At 42.5% G+C, this 20117-nt stretch overlaps 1 protein-coding gene across 2 annotated transcripts in view; it reads right to left on the bottom strand.

Annotated features, from left to right (window-relative positions):
• Positions 1–7639: 7639 nt before the first annotated feature.
• NPSR1 (neuropeptide S receptor 1) overlaps positions 7640–20117 on the bottom strand; it is a 104648-nt gene continuing 92170 nt past the window's right edge. For both annotated transcript variants that reach the window (XM_030549353.1, XM_030549354.1), the window contains exons 6-9: positions 17409–17485; positions 14094–14183; positions 8406–8586; positions 7640–8234 (exon numbers count right to left, since the gene is read on the bottom strand). In XM_030549353.1, the coding sequence (XP_030405213.1) occupies positions 8144–8234; positions 8406–8586; positions 14094–14183; positions 17409–17485 (439 nt within the window). In that variant the 3' untranslated portion in view covers positions 7640–8143. The remainder of the gene's footprint in view (positions 8235–8405; positions 8587–14093; positions 14184–17408; positions 17486–20117) is intronic.

The following is a 20117-nucleotide window of genomic DNA, read 5'->3' as shown; positions in this document are numbered from 1 at the left end:
ACTCTATGAGCTTACATTGTACAAATCCCTGTGCAGTGCAAAGCAGTGTAATTTTGGGTTTATGCTCCAGAGGGGGGCGGTGCCTGGGGAGCTGAGAGTTACCTTGGCTGTAGCCTTTCTACTGTTGGTTCATGCAGTGGCTAGTCAGAGAGCCTGCACGTAACTGTAGCTGTGTGTGTCCCTACTTGTGTGAATGCTGGTGGAAGTGTAGGACCAGAAGCAGGTCTGCAGCTTGTCACAGCAGCAGAGTGAGAGAGGGAACCCAGGCTAGTGGGTCAGAGGGCTCAATGGTAACCCAGTTCCAGGTGGCACCACAGGGAGAACCCATCACAACCCCGATGACAGCCCAGTTCTTGTTTCTCTGCCCCTTCCTCTGCTTCCCTAGCCCAGTCACAGGGTGCCTCCCCTAGCCAAGACATTCAGAGCCCAGCTTCGGGCCACCTCCGAGTCCAGACACTCACATGCACCCCCACCCCCAGAGCCCAGGGATCCTGAGAGCGAAACAACCTGGTGCTGGTTTTGTGTGGATTTTCCTGCACACCACCTGCTTCCTTCAGGATGTGCTAGGAACTGCAGCTGCTGGGAACCCTCCAGTTCCTTCCTCCCCTCGACAGTGTCTTCTATTCGTGAGCCGGAAACTTGGGCTCTGCTGGTTCCAGCAGTTCCTTGTGGTGGCCAGCATCTCTGCAGAACCAATTCTATGGAGGAAAAAGAAAATCCTGTCCAGAACATTAATTTCTGAGCAAATTCTGCATTGAGCAGTGGGCAGAATTCCCCCAGGAGTAAATTATACACTCCATTCAAATGAGACTTCAAGGACTGCAGAGATCAAACCCACTATCAATATATGCTGAATGCCTACAATAGCCAAGCTGAGAGGAACATTCAGAATACTAGAACCTTAACACTAATTCACTCAGGCCCTCTAATATCTCAAGCTGTGAGGGAACTGGAATTTCCATTCAGTGGAAAATTTTGCATTTCTGAATTTGCTTTCATTCTGCAGTGGGAGGTGGACTAGATGACCTCTTGAGATTCCTGCCAGTCCTATATTTCAATGGGTCTATGGCCAAATCATACTTTTCGTGCTGTTCAGTGTCTCTGACCTGATATTCAAAGCCCTGCATGAGATTGATCCTAGCTACTTGAGAGATCACATCACCTAACTGGGATCTTCCATGACAACTATGTTGCAGTGGAACAATGTAACTGTCACCCAAGAGGGAGTGGCTTGTGAATGCAGAAGGCAAATCTTTAGCTAGAGCTGGATCAGGGGACTCATTCCTGCAAGAGGTAAGGATAATCATGGAACTAATCCCTTTCAGAGATAAATGCAAAACTCATCTTTTTGGCTTAGCTTTTCACACAGCACACCCACTGACACACACAACAAAGAGAAATAAAAAAGAAGGACCTGTATGAGAGGCTATGTCTAAACTACAACCTATGTTGGCATAACTTATGTTGCTCAAGGGTGTGAATAAACTACCCTCCTAAACAACATAAGTTGCACAGACACAGCCGCTCGTGTGCACAGTTCTGCCTTTCGTCAAGGTGGTTTTTTTATGCCGACAGGATAGACTGTTGGCATAGAATGTTGTCACCAGACATGCTGCAGCGGCACTTGTACAGCTGCACTGCTGCAGCACTGTATGGGTAGACTCGGCCTATGAGAAATGCATTATTGCTATTTTTAAGTACTTCGGAGGCATTCAGATATCATTATTATGGAGCTATTTAAGCTGGTAGATGCTCACATGGATAAGGGCTTCAGAATAAGGCCCACAGTCAATTCAAAATTATGCGATCATCATGAAAATGGCACATGGTACAGAATTGTGCTTGATAAAAAGAACAATAACTTTGTTACTCTGAAACCAAATGGTGACTGATTTAGATAAAGCCTGAAGCCCAGAGCCTGCAAACACTTACACATGTGCTTAACTTTAACGGGAGTTATTTATGTGCTTAAAGTGAAACACAAGTGTCAGTGTTTGCAAACTGGGGACTTAAATTAATTTGTCAAATGAACTGTCTGACTTTCCCTGGGCCCTCAGAATATCTGAAATGTAGATAATATATTTCTAAAATGTGCTACAAATTTAAAAGTAGAAAATGTGTTTGTTTACGTCAGAAAAGAAACAAACAAACAGAACCTCCAGGCTAAAGCCAAGTTCAGCCTGAAAAATGCTCCCCCTTTCCCCAGGTTGTAAATAACTGAAAATAGGAAATATTATCTAATCCTTACATGCAGTCTGTCTAAAGTGATTCTGTTATGAAGACTTGTGTAGTTTCATTGTTTTAATTAATCATACGGCAAAAACCAAGATTTAACTGAGCTTTTTAATTATGGAAAGGATATGCTTATTGATTATCTTGTTCTCACGAGAACATATAAATGAGATGCCTTGTATCTACTAGTTAAAAAAAAATAACTACTGTAATATACATAAGCAAATAAGATTTATTCAGGTTTCTTTGCGCAGGGAGCAAGCTGACTGTAAAGGATTATAAAAACCCATATAAACTATTTAAACACATCCCACTTACATAGGAATGCAAATCTTATAGGAGGAGAAATAAACTCAGATCAGAATTTATAGTACAATATACAGTGCAATCAAACTGATCAGAATATACAGTATCATGCAAACATTTTACGATGCATTATACCAGAATAAATATTGAAATCAATTTAGCTCACCTACCAGCTAAATCAGCTATGGCTACACTTGCAGATGTAGAGCGCCGGGAGTTATACCAGCCCTCTGAGACCACAGCAGGGGAAGTGCTGCTGTGTGTTCACACTTGCTCCTTGTGACTGTGAAGCATGTCCACATTAGCAGCTCTTGCAATGCCACAGAGAGCAGTGCATTGTGGTAGCTTCCAGGGTGCAGCGTACTTTGGAAAGGGGTCGCAATGCCTAATGGGGAAGGCACAGCATCACATGATGCAGGTTTTCCAATCCCATTGTTCCATGGATATCCTACTAGATTGCCAGCCGCTTTTCAAATGAGGGGGTGAGGACTGTGACAGGAAATGTGTTGTGTGCATGTGGAGGGAGAGACAGTGTTTTTTGGGGGCAGAGTGTGTCAGCATGCTGTCTTGTAAGTTCAGGCAGTTGCAGGGGGAAGGGGAAAACTTGACATCAGCTCCCACCCTCCCCACCTCTCTCTCTCACACACATATGCACAAACACCTTCTTCGGCAGCAGCAGCATTCCACAGTAATGGTTTGCTTAGTGTCCCGGAGCAGATAAGCATGTGGACTGTCAGAAACGGAGCTTTGAAAAGGGATATCCACATGCCTGCAGCCGAGTTCAAAACAATGACCAGGGTGGCCACTTGACTTCAGGGGATTATGGGATGTTTCCCAGAGGCCAATCACAGCTCAGTAACACATCGTCCACGCTGACACCCCGGTGCTCCAGCCAGGGTGCAGCAAGCTCTGTGCTTCTCATGGAGGTGGATTACTACGAATGGTCCAGAGTCTGCAGAGTCTAGGCGCTCTAAGTGCTTTGCCAGTGTGGACACCTCAGGAGTTATGGCGCCTAGGGCTGATTTAATGCACTCTACTTTGCAAGTGTAGCCAAGGCCTTAGACACCATTGAACTTTATGTTTGAGAACATTAAGGAAGGAAGATTCTCTGAGAGCGTATGGAAGGGAACTCTAAATGATGGAAACATGGTGGATTGCAGTCTATGTCCCAGTCCCGGATTTGACAAGACTGAACCATAAAAAGTTAATTTCTTAAGCTTATCTTAACTTTGAGTCTCCACTCCCACTCTTCTCCATGGCCCTCTAATTAGTAGAACATAAGAACAGCCATACTGGGTCAGACCAAAGGTCCATCAAGCCCAGTATCTTGTCCTCTAACAGTAATGGCAGATGCCCCAAAAGAATGAAGAGACAGGTTATCATCAAGTGGTCCATTCCCTGTCACCCAATCCCAGCTTCTGGCAAACAGAGGTTAGGGACACCATTCCTGTCTATCTTAGCTAATAGCCATTGATGGACCTATCTTCCATGAATCTTTCTAGCTCCCTTTTGAACCCAGTTATAGTATTGGCCTTCACAACATCCTCTGGCAAGGAGTTCCAGAGGTTGACAGTGCATTGCTTGACTTCTGCATCCTTCCTTGTAATTCACCAATAGTCTCCTTGCCCCTCTCTGTTCCCTGGGTTCCTTTAATGACAATTTCCTTATCTGTAACCTTACAATAGATCCTGAAGCAGCAGTCAAAAAAGCTAACAATGTTAGGATCCATTAGGAAAGGGACAGATGATAAGACAGAACATATTATAATGCCACTATATAATCCATAGTACATCCACAATTTGAATACTGTGTGCAGTTCTGGTCGCCCCATCTCATACAAGATATATTAAAATTGGAAAAGGTATAGAGAAGGGCAACAAAAATGATTAAGGATATGGAACAGCTTCTGTATGAGGAGAGATTAAAAAGACTGGAACTGTTCAGCTTACAAAAAAAGACAACTAAGGGGGGAATATGATAGAGGTCTATAAAATCATGAATGATGTGGAGAAAGTGAATAGGGAAGTGTTATTTACTCCTTCACATAACATACGACCCAGGAGTTGCCAATGAAATTAATAGGCAGCAGGTTTAAAACAAACTTTTGTACAACACACAATCAGAGGAACTCTTTCCCAGAGAATATTGTAAAGGCTAAAAGTATAACTGGGTCAAAAATGAATTAGATAAGTTCATGGAGGATCGGTCCATCAGTAACTATTAGTCAAGCTGGTCAGGGACACAACCCCATTTTCTGGGTGTCCCTAAGTCTCTGACTGCCAGAAGCTGGGAGTGGACAACAGGTCACTTGATAAGTGCTCTGTCAGAGACAATGGGCTAGATGGACCATTGGTCGATCCACCATGACCTTTCTTCTGCTTTTACATTACAGCAGTGTCTAAAGGTTCTAAATAGGTCAGATCCCCATTGTGTTAGCACTATACTAACACAAAGAAAACAAACAATCTCTGTCCCAATACTCTTAGACTTTAGATCTCACCAATTCACCCTAATAGGGTCTCCCCTTCTGACACCTCTTCTCTTCATCCTACATTTGAAGATTCAGCTTTTATTTTTTTTGCACTCCAGGGTACAGCACATTTTAGAATGCATACAATAGTTTCAATTTATTGAGGGCTTAGGACAAGCAGAGAGAGAGAGATGCTGGATCCTGCACTGGGAACTCCAGAGAGACAGCAGTGCAAGAACAGACCTACCATACGGGAGTTCAGGTTGGAAGAGGAGGCGTTTGAGGTTTATCAGAGATTCATGAGGTGGAAAGTAACTAGGCGGAGTTTGAAGGTAAAAGGTTAGTAATCACATTCATGCTTGGAATCAGAGGGCAGAAGAAGGGGGAATTAATTTAAATTGGAACCTGAATAAATAAATATTTAGAGTCACTTGTTTGGGTAGGGTGAAAATTTGAGCAGGTTATAATTTTTTCCCCTCTATCCCCAGCCTCAGTTAAAATGGGAATCTTTAAAATATAGATGGGCTATAGAGAGCTTATCCTGAGCAAGATTTATATGTGGGAAACAAGATTGTACTATCACATCACTGAGAGATCAGTGGGGCAACTCAAAAATCTACTGGTACATTCACTTTAAAGAATGTGTGTGGGAGCAGCAACACCAAAATGCAGACAAGGCCAGCAGCATAAACAGTAGTGTGTACAGTAAATGAATGAAAGGCTCTGTGAAAACTGGCACTACCATCCACAAATGGGAGTGAGCCAAACTCAACATGGCTTACCTAGTGCATTTAGCAAAATGACCCAAAGGTATGCAAGAATGAAAGCAATGGTATCCTATTCCATATCTCTCATAGTTTGCAACATGTAGGTACTAGTGTTAATTTTGCCTTAGATACAGTAGATAGGTAATATTAGCTCTTTATATGCAATATTACATAAATGGCCCCACATTTGCTATAGAGACTACCTAGAATACAGCAAAGACTGAGGTAAAGTTCTTTAGTTGCTGAAGGTAATTCATTAGTTGTTAAAGGTGAACACTTGTACTAAATATAACCTTTGGCAAACAGGAGAATGGATACAAATAGTCCTGTCGATTTCACTGGGACTACTCACAGAGGTGTTTGTGGGAGCTGCAATTTAGAGGCTTCCATATTTTTTTAAACAATTTTAGCCATCTGTGCTAGTGTAGTTTTACAAATATTGCACTAGCTCTTACTTAAACAGCTGAGGCAAGATCAACATCTGTTGTAAATCAGTGGCATTCTAAAGCTACAATGGTGCTACACCAGTTTATATCCTGATGATTTTGACCCATTAATTACCATGCCCCCTGTCATAACTCTCTTGTGTTGGGGTGCCCTCTGGTGTTTATTGTTGGAACTGCTGGCTCTCTGTTGCCTCCAGGGGTCTGCCTAGCAACAGTGCCTTCTTTTTTTCTTTCTCTAGCTAATCTTTTAAATGTAAAGTAAACCAGAAAAACCACTTTATTTGCATGTGTATTGTGCTGGGTACTTGACTCTCAATGGGAGTGCTATAGTTTAACAAAAGACCCATAATAGTTCCTTGCTTAATATGCAAGCCAAACTGCAACCAGAGAACAGAAAAAAAAATTCTCTCTGGCTCTGTTTAAAACCACCCTTTCTCTCTGCATAAAAGCCCTAGCAGAGAAAAAGAAAACAATATTCCTACTGGCTTCTGGATTCTTGTCTTTCCACACCACTGCCACTCATGTCATAACTCTCCTACTCAGATCTGAACCTTAGAGTTCAGAACATGAGAAGCTAACATGAGACCTCCAAAGCTTAATTACCAGCTTAGATCTGATATCGCTGCCACCAGCCAGAAGATTCCAGTGTCTGGCTCACTCTGGTCTCCCCAAAACCTTCCCTGGGGGACCCCAAGACTCAGATTCCTTGAGTCTTACAACTAAGGGGAATAAACCGTTTCCCTTCCCCCTCCTCCCCTCTAGGTGTTCCCTCCCTGGGTTCCTGGAGAGATATATAGATTCAAGCTCCTTGAACCTAAACAAAGGGATTCCACCCTCTTTACCTCCTCCCAGATTTACCTGCCCTGGGGACCCTAGGATACTCCCTGCTTCAAGTCCTTGAAACACAAGTACCAAGAGATCTAATCTCTCTCCCCCCTCACCCAGAGGGTATGCAAAGTCAGGCTTAGTAAATCTAACACAAAGAGATTTTCCCCCTCCCTTCGTTTCTTAGCCTTAACCAGTGAAAAACACTCAAACAGATCTTAAAAAAAAAGCTTTATATAAAAAGAATGAAAAAGGACATAAAAGGGTCTCTGTATCAAGGTGACAATTTACAGGGTCAATTGCTTAAAAGAAAAAATGAATAAACAGCCTTATCTAAAAAGAATACACTCCAGCAACTACACACATGTAAATACAAAAAAACAACAACAATATAAACCTATTGTCTTACTATCCTTGTACTTACAACTTGGAAACAGAAGATTAGAAAGCCTGGAGATTCGTGTGGTCACTCTCAGAGCTGAGAAAGAGAACAGGCCAAAAACAAATAACTCACACCCAAAACTTCCCTCCACCCAGATTTGAAAAAGTCTTGTTTCCTGATTGGTCCTCTGGTCAGATGTTGTTTGTTAGCCCTTTCCAGGTGAAAGAGACATTAACCCTTAGCTATCTGTTTATGACACCCCCCCCCCGCACCTTTTTATACTTCATCTATTGTGGTATATAAAGAAACCAAAATTTCATCAATAAATTAAATTGAAGGTGACATGGGCTGAGTTGAGATGCCAACACTTCATTGCAAATGTATTAAATAAGGCCCTTGTCTGTAATTAGCTCTAAATGCTCTTTATGAGTTACATCAGCTGGTAACTGTATATAGCTTCAACAAGATAATCTTTAAAAACAGATATATTTACAAACAGGTAGACCACTTGGATACAGCTTCTCTGGAAATAGAGAGTCAAATTCAGTCTTGGCATAAGAGCATGCAACTTTCCTTTATCTCAGGGCTGAATTTGGCCCATAGGGAGTACAGTGAAAGAATTTGCAATGCCAGCCTGAAATCCATATGCTATAGAGCAAGAATGAGATGTCACATTCCCCAGGCAGTAATAGTGGGGGTCTTTGATATATGCACTCTAGATGTATTCAGGCTTGGACAGAGCCTGCATCTCCTGCCCATCACTTCGGTCTTTGAAAGTTCCCCCTAAGTTTCTTCCTCTTCTTTTCCTAAAGAAAATAAAAGGTAAAAATTAAAAAAAATAGAATTATCTACATACAATTGGTAAAGTTTAAAAATTGTATTTATGCCTCCCTCCCTTTTATTTTATTTTATTTCAGTTTTTTGAAGGAAAGAAGGATAGGTGATATACAGCAGCTACTGCAATAATGAAGCAATACCCAAAAGGACGGCAGAGGCTGTTGCTGAAGATGCAGTAGATGAGGGGATTAACGGCACTGTTTAAAGATGGTAGATTCTGAATAATCACAGATGCATAGAAGCGTTCTTTGGTCTCAGGGAGTACGTTGAAGTTGTCCAAGATATCAAAGAGAAAGTAAGGACTCCAGCAGAGGACAAATGCTGCAAAAGAGAGAGGGAGATTTAAAATGCTGAAGTTAGATGGGGCGATTATTTAAGAAGATTACCATAAAACAGATTGCCCACATATGTTTGCTCACACGAGAGTCTCTCTCCCTATTAACAAGTCCTTTAAGAGATTAGTTATTAGATCTTCATATATCTGCTCCTTTATTTTTATTGTAATAACCATACAATATTGTGATTCTTCCAGGAAGTGTATTCATAAAGTGGTCCCCCTAAACACATCTAGGCATTATGAGAGAACTAGACAATTGAAATATAATCATAAGGATAAAAAGATAAGTGATTAAAACATCAAATACAATGAATGGCTGTGCTAATGGTCCCCTGTGCTAACAGCCAGCGTAAACTCAGTCACCGCAAAACTAACTCCATTTTAACTGCACTATGTTTACAAGATGCATGTAGGGTAAGAGACAAGACTCTATTCTGCACTCTCACTCCAAACTACAGCAGACTTACTGTGGTTCTGTACAGTGACTGGATGGTGCTACAGAATGAATGCATGTGCCAGTTCAACATAGGCCACCCTTGAAAGCAGGATTTGGAGAAGAGGGAGGGTTATGATAATGTAACATGCATGGTTCTTGGCCCCTATTCCAGTCCAGAGCTGTCACAGCAGATATTAACAGGCTACAGAATTACCTCTTGCCTTGCCCACAGGATGGAGAAAGGATTCTATCATACCCAGCCCCCATGTAGTGCCTCCCACACACCAAATGTGTTGAGTCAAGATTTATGTGGAGCCATTGGAATAGAGTATTCACCCCTACAGAATATCACTCATAGGCTGTGAATGCATGTTAAGCTATGGACTCAGAAAACAGCATGCTGCCCAATGTCCAGGAATACTTCAAAACAAAACAATGTTATATCAGGCAAGCTCTGCACTATAAACATACATTGGTATAACTCCATCGCTAGGGGTGTGAAAAATCTACACTCCAGAGTGACGCTGTTATACCCACCTAAGCCACGGTGTAGACAGCCGTAAGTCAATAGGATACCTTCTCCCATCGACATAGCTACTGCATTAACTACACCGATGGAAGAGCTTCTCTCATTGGTGTAGCAGTGCCTTCACTGAAATGCTACAGAGGCATAGGTGCACTGGTGCCTCTGCAGTGTTTTAAGCATAGATATATATATATAATGAATATCATATATATAAATAAAATGCTGGGCATTAACCTCCAATTCCCCAACATCCATTGAAGTACAAAGCACAGGCAATGGCTTCCTCTGGGCCTTGGGGGAGCTCAACCCCCTGTTCTGCCAGTGGGTGCACCACGGAGTCAACGCCTAAGGTACAAAGGGATTTATGTACCTCTCTTGCTGAGACTCCTTTGAAAATCCCAACCAGACATTTTTAATGAGCACAAGCTTCAACATTCAATAAGGTTAGCAGCTGTTATGGCCAGCCTTGGCGTGGCAGTAGACTGTAACAAAGGCTTTCTTTTATTGCCACACAGATGAGTTTAAAAAAATAGTTGTGATTCTGTTCTTGTGAAAAGCATGATTCAAACAAATATTTTTGGAAATTGCAAACACTAGCACTAAACAATGAAATAAGCAACTACAGTATAGTTATTTCCACAAAATATGTCAGTATAAATGCTGTGCTTGAAGAGAAACAGTATGTGCAGCTCTGAGTATGCTACCATGAAAATACCCATCTGTAGATGCAGGCGTGGGTGTCAGCTATATAAGTAAATGGCTACAATTGTCTTCCTGTGCGACACTACCAGTTAATCACAAGCCATGGGTGCTGCAGCCTTTATTTATCTCCATGCAGTGTTAGCATCATCATTCCACTAATATAATTTTGTTTCCCTGGGAAATGAAGGGAGAACGACACCTGCACCAAGACCTCCGCTATGCAGTGAGGTAGGGAAAGCTCACTGTTCCCATTTGGGCAAACAGCATGCTGCTAGCATTGAATCAGATTGCTAAACTTTTCTCTCCTCACCCCCTGCTTCCCAGCTTCTTCACTTTGTAGTTACAGCAGATAAAAAAATGGAAAATGAAGTTGATGTACAGTGTCTTTTTATGCATGAATTGTGTATGCCTCACATATTAATCAGGAGCACTGTGGGGGTGTAAATATCTCCAAACGAGATCTCAAACCAGACAATGTCAACCATTTAATCTTCCAATGTGCTTGTTAATTTAAATGGTAATACATAAATCCGACATTCACTCAAGAAGAACAAAACACTTCAGCACAAGCAAGGACTGTGGAAGGCTCTGAACAGAGGTGCCACCAGCAGAGTTCCATTGTTCAGGAAGTGGGTAAGTAGCTGATTGCACACTACAGAGGAGAACTCTGAAATAACCATGTAGGTCTATGCAGAGAGAGATGGGGGCAGATCAGATAAATGAGAAGAGTTGTATCCAGTGGAGCCACAACCATACACATCAATCAATTACCTCCTTGTATGGGGCGAGGTGGTTATTAAACATCCAGAGATGTTTTTTTATCCAGAGTCTTTTTAAATGACTGAAGGTAAGGAGAGACAAGGTGGGTGAGGTAAGATTTTTTATTAGACCAACTTCTGTTGGTGAGAGAGACAAGCTTTTGAATTTACAGGTTTGGGAAACAGAGTTCATAGCTCAATACAAGATGGAATAGATTGTTTAGGACAAGTAGTTAACACTTAGTTCAAGGAACCATTCAAGGTGAAGTGGCCTGTTAACATCCCTACAGTCATAGGAAGGAAAGGGGTGGGTGAGGGGGAAGCTGTTAGTGGGTTACGAATTATTATAATAAGCCATAAACCCAATATCTATCTATTCAGTCCCTGATTTTTAGTGTCTAGCAAAGTTATGGATTTAAGCTCCCAGGCTTGTCTTTTGAAAGCATTGTGCAGGTTTCTTTTGAGGATAAGGTCAGATGATACTTTGATAAAGTAGAAAATCTCATTCTAGAAAGGAGTTTAACTTATCAGAGAGATCAAAACTCAGGTGTGTTTCTGCTACATCACCTTTGGGAAAAGTCATCCTCTGGGCTCTACCCTTAAAGTGCTAGTTAAAATCCTTCCTTTGCAAATGAGTCCATGTGGAACTGTTATTCTAACATCTAGCTCTGCAGGCCTGCTGACAGCAATTCTGGGCCCCAGGGCAGAGCAGTCAGTGGGCCTCCACACACGCACAAATCGCACCCGCACGGACGCGGTCTGCCTGACATTTGGGGGGTGTGTTGCTGTGCCTGCATTGGCTGGTGCCCAGCGAGCTGCTGGTTGCACTGCTGGGCATACTCTTCCAGCATGGCCAGGGCTTCCACGTGCGCCTCCGGTAGGGTTGCCAATTGTCTAATCGCACAAACCCAAAGACTTATCCAGTCGTGCAAAGACCATGCCCCTGTTCCACCCCTTCTGTGAGGCCCCACCCCCTGCTCATTCCATCCTCTCTCCCTTCTTTGCTTACTCTCCCCCACATTCACTCACTTTCACCGGGCTGGGTCAGGCGGTTGGGGTGTGGGGTGCAGGCCCTGGGAAGGAGTTTGAGTGCAGGCAGGGGTGCACGATCAGACTCTAGGAGGGAGTTTGAGTGCGGGCAAGGGTGCTAAGTGTGTGCTCTAGGCTGGAGCAGGGGGTTGGGGTGCAGGAAGAAGTCGGTGCTTACCTTGGGCAGCTCACGAAAGCAACCAGTACACCCCTCTGGCAGCGGCTCCTAGGCAGGGGGCCCAGAGGGTCTCTGCATGCCACTGCCCATAAGCACTGCCCCCCCCTCGCAGCTCCCATTGATTGCAGTTCCCAGACAATGGGAGCTGCGGAGGTGGTGCTCAAGCCAGGGCAACGCACGGAGACCCTCTCCCAGAGGCTGCAGGGACATGCCAGCCACTTCTGGGACCAACGCAGAGCATGGGCGGGCAGGAAGCTTGCCTTAGCCCTGCTGCTCTGCCAGCAGTGAGGCCTGGGGGCAACCAGGGCCTTTTAAGTTACCCAGACCCCATGGTAATTGCCCCCCTCCCATTGGTGGGCCTGTCTGTGTGGCTATGTTTGCACAAGTCTTAGCTCTCGTTTAACTCCAGAAAGAGAGTAAAGCTCCTCTTTCTCCTTTTCAGTGTTATGCCAGCAGGGATGATCTCTTTGCTAGTCCCATTTTATACCTCTCTCCTAATTATCTGTGAATTAATTAAAGGTCAGATTCTACTTGCTTTTCTTGTACTGGGTAGTACCTCACACCCCAAGCTGTCTCATTAAATGTGAATGGAATATATATAGTGAGTGTGTTCATGTGTATATAATGTATCTACAGTAGTCGGATTTATACAAAAATCCATATTTTAAAAATATAATTACAATAGTTACATAATTGTGAGTATAGGATGAGAAACTAGACAGAGATGTGATATAAGTGGTATAGAGAAGGCATTTGCCATAAAAATGATTATTTGTCTCTCTCTGGGTAAACAATTATTTGGCTCTCTGGTGTTGTAAATATTGAGGTATAATGTAATAATTCGTAATGCTTAGCTCTTATACGGATCATTTTGCCAATTCAAATTAAGCTCAACTCAGTCAAGTCCAATAACTGTAATCCTCTGATTGATGGGCTAATGGGAAATGAGATGGTGCTCTTATTTCAAACGACATTGAAGAAGTATGCACATCATAAAAAATAAAAAAAAATCCACTACAAACCTACACCCACATCCACAGCAGATGCTAACTGGAACTCTTGAGTAATTGCAGCCTAAAAGGTAGTTTTCTGGGAAAGCTGTAAGCAACTGAACAGGAGGTTTAGCAGTTAAATGCCATCTTTACCTATTGCTACTGTGGCACCATATTCAGCCTTGAAGAGGATTTGGAATTATTCCGCTAAATGTTATGGAACTAATGAGCTCAACTAACCAGTGACTACTGGAGTTGCTGCTGCTACTGTTGAAGTCAGGGACACCCTGGGACTCATCTACAACTGATGTAACCTGTTTTGTTCCATTGAAGTCAATGGAGCTACATCAGCTTATTTCAGCTGAGGATCTGGCCCTTATGGGGTGCTGGAGCAATGGGTATAGCGGGGGTGCTGAGAGCCATTGAACCAAAGTGTAAACCCTGTATATGATGGAAACCTCTTCAAGCCAGGGGGTGCAACAGCACCCCTGAACCTCGCACCTATGGGCCCTTGTCTTCAAGGGGTGCATGTTTAGACCTGTAAGGGTGGAAACTAGTTTGGGTTAGGGACCTGTATTTTATTTGTCTGTAAAGCACAATGAAGACACATGCCATTCTGGAAGTAATAATACACATACACTGGACAAATACAATTCCAAGTTAAAGTAATTCACAATTAAACATTTTCTAAATATCTTTACTATTTGCTGATGAACCATTGATACTGTCTATAGCTAAAAGAGCAGTTCTTCCATAAATACATTGTAACCAAAATTCTGGATTACAGTCAGTCAAATCCCTCTCTTATCTATACCAGCTCTTTTCATTCTCTTTACCTATATAGCTACCAACTGTATGATTTTCACTTACCAAGAATAATTACAATGCTGTACTTGATAGCTTTAACTTTAGCCTTTGATATGATCCCTCGATGGGTGTAGCTGGCACAGAATTTGCCATCTGGAGAAATAAGAGGGAGAAAGGTTAAATGCAGGACTTCTGATTAACTAGCAGGAAATGCAGGATCAATGGAGTTATAGATTCGGGCCAACCTTCCACTCATTGAAATCAATGTCCATCAGATTCTCAACATTAGAACTGGATGGGAATCTTCTGAAAAACATTTATAATTTTCAAAAATGCTGATTTGTCAAAACTAAAACTTCCCAGGAAAGGGTCAGAGATGTGATGGATTTTCCTATTTGAAACTTTTTTGGACAAAAGTTTCAAAATTATCAGTCACCATTTTGATATTTTTGAAATGTCAAGTGTTGTTTTCTGGTTTAAAATGAGTTTTCATTTTAAAACTTTAATTAATTTATACTAAAAAAGGTTTAAAAATAAAAAGGCAAAAAATTAAACAAAACATTTCAGAATTATCAAAATGAAATATTTAGGTTGACCCCCATCTGTATTTTTTTCTTTGGATTATTAGTTTTGTTTTATACATTCAAAATTTATTTTCATTGATATTTTGACTTTTTGTACTAATTTTTGAGGCAGGTACATCTCAGGTTTGGCATCCAAAAACTGAGCCACCCAAAATCACTAGTCACTTTTGAAAATCTTGGCCCAGGTAACCACTTACCCAGCAACAACAATGCTACTTTACAAGTGATATTTTGTGAAAGATGTTAGAAACTGTCATTAAAAAAAGACCTCGAAAAATACAATTACTATTTATTTCTTAAATGCATTTTATTAAGAATTTTTAAAAGCTCTGTTCTCAGTTCCTTTAAATAATCCTTTTCTCTTTTTTATCCCTTAGGTAATCAATCATAGATTTTCCCTTATTCATGTTGTTTAATAATAATTAAAAAGGACTTTTGTTGAACAGCTTCTCAGAAACGAAATGTGCCTTGAATTTAGAAGCCATGAACCTGACTCTCTTCTCAGCTACGCTGGCATAAATCAGGTGCAACTCTGTGGAAGACACACTACGGTAACTGAGAGGAAAATCAAGAGCTATAATTGAATGACACCAAAGTGATTACTATAATATACATGATTTCACTGTGATTATCCATTTTTCTTTTGTCACTGTTGTGATGTCACAGTTCTGAACCCAGCCTGAGCCCCCCCCCGACAGCTTCTACATCCCAACCTACATCCAGGGTCTGCTGAAACTGGTTGGGATAAGAAGCTAATAGGACTATAGCCTCAGCCAAGGCTCCGCCCACAGGAGCCCTGATTGGTGGATTGCCTGGCTCCACTGTTCCTCTCAGCTACAAGGTGATTTCTTGTTGTGGCTGCATTCGACCCTTCTTGTTCTCCTGCACTTGTTCATGATTTTTCCTTTGTTCCTATCTCACTCCTGCCTTTGGTCCTGTTCCCACAGTGCTCCTGCTCGGTCCGTATCTCTTCTCCATTTTCTGCCCTTATGTCTCATCTCCAATCACCAGTCACCATTCCTGGCTTTGATCCTGGCCTTCAACTGCTGACCTAGACTCTGACTTAAACCTTGGTTCTGGCATTTAGTCTAACCCAGACTCAGCTCTGACCTTCAGCTTTGATTCCTGGTTCTGACTCTGACTTGATCTCTGGCTATCGTGATTGGCAGTTGACTCTGGTGCAGACCCTTGGTTTCATTCTCCAGCCTGGATGCCTGCTCTGCCCACTACATCTGACTACTATCCCAGACCACCTACATCCTCGTCCATGGCAACTCTAAAGTAAAATTAGTTACATTCAATTTAGCAAACACATTTAGGGATCATATTTATTAACTGACCTCTTGTCTTATGTAGCCTGAGCTTAGAAGTGAAACTTTAATGATCTCTCTGGTAATGGGACACTGTATATATTAATGTCTTCTGCACATCTTACAGCAAGAGCTTGTTGAGGCTACATAATTGGTGTAACTGGTACAGAGGATGAAGATGGCACATCTGGAAGTTGAACTAGCTCCTGTTAATGTTCATGGGAGTTAAGGACTAGCCCAGAATGGAGACTATACCCATTAGATGAAAAGATGGATTTATCTTTCCAGGTTACCTGAGCCTTGTTACATTATGAATTTGAGGTGCCTGGAATTCTAAATCAGACCTGCTCAGACTTGTTGAGGGGAGGGAGATCTTTGCAAGTTTTGTGATTGTTAGGTTTGATAATTATGATGCAATGTTAATTGTGGAAGCATCATCATGTCATGATTCTAGCCCATAAGTGTTCATTGCTCACGTATAAATGGGAAAATGTCTGTACATTTAAATATTCAGGTTTGCATAGCTGAATGTACCTGATTTATGCATGTCAGTGTGGGATCTGCTAGCATTAAAAAGGTGTGTGTAAATTTTGGATGTGTAATTTTATTATTGGTAACCTAGAGTGTGCACATCAGACTGGTATAATAATAAAATCCCCCTCCCATCCAGGCATTCAAATTATGTTACAATTTGTAATAAAATATAATTAAAAACACTTTGAAATATGAGGTGAAGGTAAATCTCCGGAAACAGCAAAGGTGTATGTGTAATTGGAGCCTCAGTTCAGGTGGTGTCACTGACTATACATTTTTGGTTGTATTAAATCATAGCTCTCCTTCCTATCTCAGTACTGTGGTTCCACTTAAGCTTCAGAGTTAATTGATTATTTCATAGCATGTACTGTTGTGAGTAGGGGAATGAGTAAGATGGTGACAGCTAGTGAGTAGGAAACATTCAGTGGCTGGTAGTTTGGGTTCAGAGCAAATAGCTTCCCAAAAACTCTCACTTTTCCAAATCACATCAGAACAGTCTGAGTCCCTTTGGCCTACAGAATAGGGATAGAAACTCCAGGAGAACAGATCTCTGTTACTTTTGCATTTGGGTATTTCTGATGATGACTGGAATCCAGACGTGCAAAGGCATATCAAAATGTAGACGTGGAAGCTTCTAGACATGGAAGCTTTAGAGGGAATAAGGGATCTCACTTTTTTTCTCATCATCTATCCCCTGTGAAAATGGGCTCTCTGACCGAGGAAAGAGGAAATTATTCACAACTCATTTCTAATTTACTTGTGCAAACAGCCACTAAAAGAAAACAATTCCTTTAATAATAAATAATAATAGTAATAATAATAAATAAACAAACATTGGGATCATACCAAGTCTCTGAGTTCAGATGCTTTCAAACATTAAGGGGATCAAAAGTTAGAAGATCCACATCAGAATTGTATGGCTTTGGCCCATCTCTAAAGTTTAGACTCACCAGTACAGTTGGAAATAATCGCAGCCTGAGGTTTACTCTTCATCCATATGGTTCGAATCACAATGAAGTAAACGACACTACAGTTGGGGAGAGAAGAGGAAAATTAAAGAATCTTTGAGACTATGCGGTGCAGTGAATTTAACTAAGGCCCTGGTCCTTCAATGGCCTCTGCACCTACAGAGAGCTCTGGTTGTTTGGAGCTAATTTCAGGATCAGAATTTAATTCTTAGCTCTTATTATCAAGAGATCTCAAAGTGCTTTGCAAGAGAGGTAAGTATCATTATCCCCATTAGAGGTAAGTATGATTATCCCCAAGGCACAGAGTTGAAGTGATTTGCCCGAGGTCATAGAGCACATCAGTGGTGGAACTGAGGTAGATCCCACTTCTCCTGAGTTCCTGGCCAGTGTCTTGTTCATTGTCTCATGTTTAGGGAAGGACTCTGTACAAAAATGTCACTTTGCCTATGAATTCTCATAGACATTAAGGCCAGAAGGGACCATCATGATCATCTAGTCTGACCTCCTGCACAGAACCTTGCCCACCCACTCCTGAAATAGACCTATAACCTCTGACTGAGTTACTGAAATCCTCAAGTCATGGTTTAAAGACTTCAGTTTGCACTGGTTTAAACCTGCAAGTGACTACTCCTGAGGGAATTCTGCGCCCAAAATTAGAATTTCTGCACATAATATCTTAAAATTCTGCAAAATTCAGTAAATTTTATTTGTCAAATAAATGTGGTGTCATAAACAAAGTGTTAAGGGTTAATGTCTCTTATACCTGTAAAGGGTTACAAGCAGGAAACTGGACACCTGACCAGAAGACCAATCAGAAGACAAGATACTTTTAAATTCGGGTGGAGGGAAGTTTGGGTGTGAGTTCTTTGTTCTTCTCTTGGAGGGTCTGAGAGAGACCAGACATTACTACAGGCTCTCTAAGTTTCTTTTCAAATAGAAGGTAAAAACCAGGCGGTTTAGGCTTTTTAATTGTTTTACTCTATTTGCAATTGTGGATCTGGCTGATTAACATTTATATGTGTAGTTGCTGGGAATATTTTGATTTGTATTGGTACTGGGGTGAAAGTCTCTCTCTGGTATCTGTAAGCTATAGGACCCTGTATATTTACATCTTGAAGTTACAGAGATAATTCTTTACTTTTTCTTTCTTTTATTAAAAGATTTCTTTTTAAAGAACCTGATTGATGTTTTTCTTGTTTCCCTTGTTTTATCCCAGGGGATTGGGATAACTCACCAGGACTGGTGGGGGAAACAGGAGGAGGGCGAGATAGAATCTCTCTCTGTTTTCCTTGAATCTGTTTGCCTGTTTGTTAGAGGGAAGGGAAATGCTTCTCTGTATGGTGATTTAAGAGATTGGATCAGTATCTCTCAGAATAGCCCAGGGAGGAAAATTCTGGGAGGGGGAGAGGTGGGGGAATGGCTTATTTCTCCTTGTTTTAAGAACCCAAGGGATCTGGGTTCTTGGGGTCCCCAGGGAAGGTTTTGGGGGGACCAGAGGGTATCAGGCCCTGGAAAATTCCTGATTGGTGGCAGCATATCAGACCTAAGCTGGTAATTAAGCTTAGGGAAACTCATGCTAGTACCCATATTTTGGACGCTAAGGTCCAGAACTGGGAAGGAATGCTATGACATGTGGAGACTCCAGCATGGCATTAGGGAGCACAGGCCACTAGCTGCACAGAGATGGGAGATCACTTTGCAGCTCCCCCAGAAACATACCAGGGCCCTGCCCCTTCCATGCCAGGTGCATCAGTGTGGGAAGGCAGGCTCAGCCCAGCATGATCCAAGTGTGGCGGAGAGCCAGGTGTGGGTTGAGCGGGGTTCTGTGTAGGGCAATGTGGCTGTGGATGACTCAGTGGGGGATCTGGATGCACAGGGGTTTGTTGGGGGGGGTTCTGGATGAAATGGTAATGGGACTCTGTGTGGCTGGGTCCAGGTAAAAGTGGTTGGGGTTTGGTGGAAGTGGGGTTCTGAATGCAGGGGGGACAGAGCTCGTCAGGGAGGTCTGGGTATAGGAGGTTCAATGGTGGGGGGTCCAGATGCTGGGGGAGTGGGGCTTGGTGTGGTATGGGGATCTGGGTGCTGGTGGCTCATCGGTGTTCCAGGTGCAGGGGGAGTGAGGCTCAGCAGAGGGGATTCTGGGTATAGGGGTTGAGGCTCGGTGGGAGGTTTTGCATATGAGGGGGTCTGGATGCATGGGGGTTAGGTGGATGGGAAAGCAGCTCCCTGTACAGTGATACTTCCTCCTATAGTTGAGGAGTAATGGGTGCAGGAAGTGGGGTGGTGGTGGGGTAGGGGTTGCAGAGCTTCTTGTAGCCTAGGGAAAAATCTGGGAGTAGGTCTCACCCAGCCCTGGATGCTGTGCAGGGGGAGAGGAAGTCCTGTCTTGCCCAGCTCAGCCGGGACTAGCAGCTAAGCCTGGCGCAGGGTAGGAACCACCAGCTGGGTCTTCCCCAGTCTCATCCCCTGCCTCACAGTGATTTACCTCTCTGCCAGCTGCCCTGGGCACCCAAAACATAATGCTGGGGAGGGTCACATGACTACTCGTGGCTTCCCTTTGTTTCTTCATCAAAGTCATTTTTCTGTGGGGAAGCAAAAAAATCTGCAGGGGATATGAATTCTGCCCTCCGAATCCCAAATCCCTGCTTCAGCCCAAAGTCCCCTCCCACACCCTGAACCCCTCATTTCTGG

This window comes from Gopherus evgoodei, chromosome 2 (genome assembly GCF_007399415.2).
Source record: "Gopherus evgoodei ecotype Sinaloan lineage chromosome 2, rGopEvg1_v1.p, whole genome shotgun sequence".
NCBI lineage: Eukaryota > Metazoa > Chordata > Testudines > Testudinidae > Gopherus > Gopherus evgoodei.
Note: the sequence above shows the minus strand (reverse complement) of the source record. Positions and strands in the feature narration are given on the sequence as shown.